This window comes from Elaeis guineensis, chromosome 4 (genome assembly GCF_000442705.2).
Source record: "Elaeis guineensis isolate ETL-2024a chromosome 4, EG11, whole genome shotgun sequence".
In the NCBI taxonomy this organism is placed as follows: Eukaryota; Viridiplantae; Streptophyta; class Magnoliopsida; order Arecales; family Arecaceae; genus Elaeis; species Elaeis guineensis.
In genome coordinates this window covers 3166762-3170756 of record NC_025996.2, presented here as the reverse complement: position 1 = coordinate 3170756, position 3995 = coordinate 3166762, and the positions used below count along the sequence as shown (strand labels likewise).

General features: G+C 42.3%; 1 protein-coding gene across 1 annotated transcript; it reads right to left on the bottom strand.

Moving 5' to 3' along the window:
- Nucleotides 1–394: 394 nt before the first annotated feature.
- LOC105044271 (uncharacterized) lies at nt 395–2275 on the bottom strand. The gene is made up of 2 exons (XM_019849931.3): nt 1503–2275; nt 395–1348 (listed from the first exon to the last, which is right to left on the bottom strand). Exons 1-2 carry the CDS (start codon nt 2073–2075, stop codon nt 545–547), a joined length of 1377 nt encoding a protein of 458 aa, XP_019705490.2. The 5' UTR covers nt 2076–2275; the 3' UTR covers nt 395–544.
- Nucleotides 2276–3995: the final 1720 nt, after the last annotated feature.

Sequence of the window (3995 nt, the reverse complement as noted above, 5' to 3'; positions counted from 1 at the left end):
TTGGTAGAGCTGGTGTACACCGAGTTAATATGACAGCACATGGGTTAAAACTAGTGCATACAGAGTTAGTGTCATGCAATCACAGAATAATTAATGCAGCAAAAGGACTGATTCGAGGAATATATACTAATAATTTAAAAGAGATGAAATTTTTGCAGTTTTATAATTAAAATGATAGGATGATGATGTAGAAAATATTTTTTTTTTTCAATTACCAAAGGACTTAATCTTCGATCATATTGTGCGCATGCCACACACTTTACCATCCATTCTCCATATTGTTTTTCTTCTTATTCTTTTTTTTTTTTTTTTTTGATTGGAACATATTTTTCGAATAACAAGAAGCACAAGGATTTTTTTTTTTTTTTTGTTGCGGGGGGTGGGGGGGGGTGTGAAGGTGCCTCCCCAATTTATTATTCCTAATTAAACTTCACATTAAAAAATGAAGCGAAAACGATCAGGTCAGCGACACCTAGAACTACAGAGACAACAACAAAGATGACTATTCTTTTGACAATTGTGCCAACTCCCATCCGTCTAATATTTACTTCATCTGCCAGCAAGCTTCTTTTTTCAAGCATCCCACTTTCCTTAGCAAATAGGAGCTGAATCGAATGATTAACCAATCCATCGCGATTACAAAGATCCCATACCAACCTAGAAGGAAAAAGACGCTAGGATCGAAGGAAGAAATCGGCAATATTTTACGGAGGCCCATCGCGAATGCAATTGCTGTACTGAAGACAGCAATCCACATAACCCACTTCAAGAACCTCGTCAGCATCCTCTTCTTCCTTGGGACCACACAAATCAATAGCAGAATGATGCTTAGTGATGCAAATAATCCCACCATGTCAAATATCAAGAAGGGAGATAGTTGATGACCTAGAACTGCCTGCCCAGGATCTAGGTTACCTACATTTGGCCCGCCATCTTGCACGAATCCTCCAGGAGGGTTCATTCCTGCTTGAAAAGTAACAGTTGCTATAAGTGTTGCCACTATCATCAATGTGCTTCTGGTGTCTCCATACTCTCGTTCTACTCGCAGATCCCGACGTGATGCTTTGGCCCTGTGTGCTAGATAGAAGAATTGTAGAAGCCGGCCTTTCCAATTTGATCTCGTTGGTGATGTGCTGACAGGATTAATGGCTCTCTGAATGGGATGATTCTGTGCTTTTGGTGGAGATTCCTCTTCTGCTTTCTTCCCACCCGCAGCTCGAATCATCTCTCCCAGAATCAAGTCTCCGTGCTCGCTTGGCAACTCCAATAACACGTCAAGTGGAGTGAACCCCTTCAGGTTGAAAGAGTTCACTTGGATCACTGGCTTGCTTAGTAAGAACTTCAAAATCTGTTGATTGCTCAACCAAAAAAAATTCTCGTGATAAAGAATCTTTGTAAGAGCTTTCTTAAATGCTGGGTGGCTTTTTTTCTTGGCCTCCCATTTCATCAAAAAAAAAAAAAAATCCTTGTAAGAGTGGCAAACACACATCTCGGTATCATACCTGGAGTTGTCTCCTAGCAACGGTGAGGTGCAGAATGGTGTTTCCTTTCTCATCCTTGGAGTTAAGTAGCTCCTCATCACCATCCAGCTTCTCAACCAAGAACTCAACCGCCTCAAAATGGTTTGATCTCACAGCCAAATGAACAACTGTCTCTCCTTGGCATGTCGCTGCTTTTGCTGTCTCTGGGCAGGCATCGATCAATTCCTTTACAACACCAATCTTCCCTTTGATCACCGCGGTGTGGATTGGCATGAACCCATCTTTGTCCCGGATTAGGCAGAGATCTGTGCCCACCTTCAGCAGTTCTTTCACTACCGAGAGGTGGCCGTTGGCTGAAGCCAAGTGCAAGGGGGAGAAACCTTGCTCGTTCAGGTCCTGAGCAAGTTTTGGCCTTCGACTGAGGATTTCACTAGCAAAATCAGCATGGCCAAGCAGGGCGGCCATGTGGAGGGGATTGTTTGATGTATGATGGGTAGTGCTCAATCTGTCCAGAAGAAGGCTGTCCTCTTGAAGAAGCTGGAGGAATGCACCCAAGTCTCCAGCTAGAGATGCTGCTTCTAGTCTAGCTTCCATCCTTTCTAAAGCTGCAATAGTTTTCCTGGAAAACCTGATAGATCATCATGTCTATTTATAACCATGGAAACTTTAAATTTTTAGAAAAGAAATGATTGACCGAGGATGGAACTGCAAATATCGTGAATCTTCCTTCTAATCTCCATGGAAGTATTGTTTGGACCAGGTCCAACACTGAACCGATGGATTAGTCCAGCCACCAAACAACATGCACAGAGGGACAAAAAAAAAAAGGGATATATAATATATATATATATATATATATAATGGAATCCAACTTGAGCACAACCTTTTGTGCCCCCGGAAGTGGTCTGCATATAAAATAAGCTATCCATGTCTCATTTTATAATTCTTTGCTTGGTTAGGCATGTTACACATAATTACAATGCTAATGAAATTATTCCATGTCTTGCTTCCATCCCTTCTAAAGCTGCCATCATTTCTTTGGAAACCCGATATATTATCATGTATATTTGTATCCATAGAAACTTTTAAATAAATTTTTTTAAAAAAAATGACTAATTGAGGATGGGACTGCGAATGTCATGAATCTTACTTCCAATTTTCTTTGGAGTTATTGCGGCCAACTCCCCGTCGCCTGTCACCGAAAACGAACACTTGCAAGACAACATCCGCACTGATCGGATTTGTGTCCGGCGGGGATCCTCCGATGCTTAAATTAGAGAGGGAAGTTGATGAACAGTAGATGTCAATATTCAGAGTAGCAGAGTTCTGGCCAAAAGTGGCTTACCAGTCCTATTTTTGTTACCCCTTTTATAGACGAGGTTCTTGTAACCGTCGGACGTAGTCTCGTATTTTATGGTGCTAAATCATCGAGCCATAATCACGTAGTGGGTCATTAATTTCTCAATTATGGTACCGTGATGTGCGGCCGGTAATCGTTCGTGACGATTAAGACATATTGAGCAGATTAGCCGACTGTATGTCGGTAGTAGGCACAGTCGTCAGTTGATGATTCTGCTGTATCGTCGGTCACCGGTCATAAGTCGGTGATATTTGTTCAATTGATTGATGATGAGTTGGAGTCGTCAGTTTGGTCGATGCTCCATCGAAGTTGTGCATTCGGTCGGTCAGCTATTGCCGAGTTGGAGTCGATCAGTCGGAGTCATACGTTCGGTCGGTCGGTTATTACCGAGTCAGAGTCATACGTTCGGTCGGAGTCATACGTTCAGTCGGTCGGCTATTGCCGAGTCAGAGTCATGGAGATCAAAGTCGGGGTCGGTGGGTTTACTCCAACAGTTGCCCCCCACTCTTAAGTCTAAAGTGATCTAACATGTAAATTATCATGTGGTTTATCACATTAGACGAAGAGAGTTCTATCACATCGAACCCCGATTTTGACGTCGTTTCCTCCGAGATATGGATGATCGGCTATTTTGTCGTATTGGTAGGTACAATCGTCAGTTATATTGATCGAATGATTCGGTATCAGTTGTCAGTGTCAGGTGTTGTTTTGGGAAGTCAATTCGGCATCAAATGATATGATTCTGACAAGTAGATCTGTTCCACGTGTTTGGATGTTATTGGGTCGGAATTATTCACACAAATAGGGGTCACGTGGTTTAATCTGGAACAGGTGCGTCGAACCGTCCGACCAATGGTCGGTCCAGATGTTGCCACGTGTTGTTATCTAATGGATCTTCGATTTGATCGCTCTCATCTCGACCATTGAGGGATCCTATATATAGGGTCACTCTCAGTCAAATTTTTACTTTTCACTATCTTTGGTGGTGCTGGAACTCTGTCGGATTGTTGCCTAAATGCCCAAGGTTATTGCTCCCAGCATTCATATCAACTTTGCCTTTCTTTCGAGTCCTTTCTTCTTTCTTCTAAAGTCTTCTGTCTTCTTCAGAGTAATTCTCATGGCTAGGGTTTCTCCTTCTCAAGAAGATCGATCGA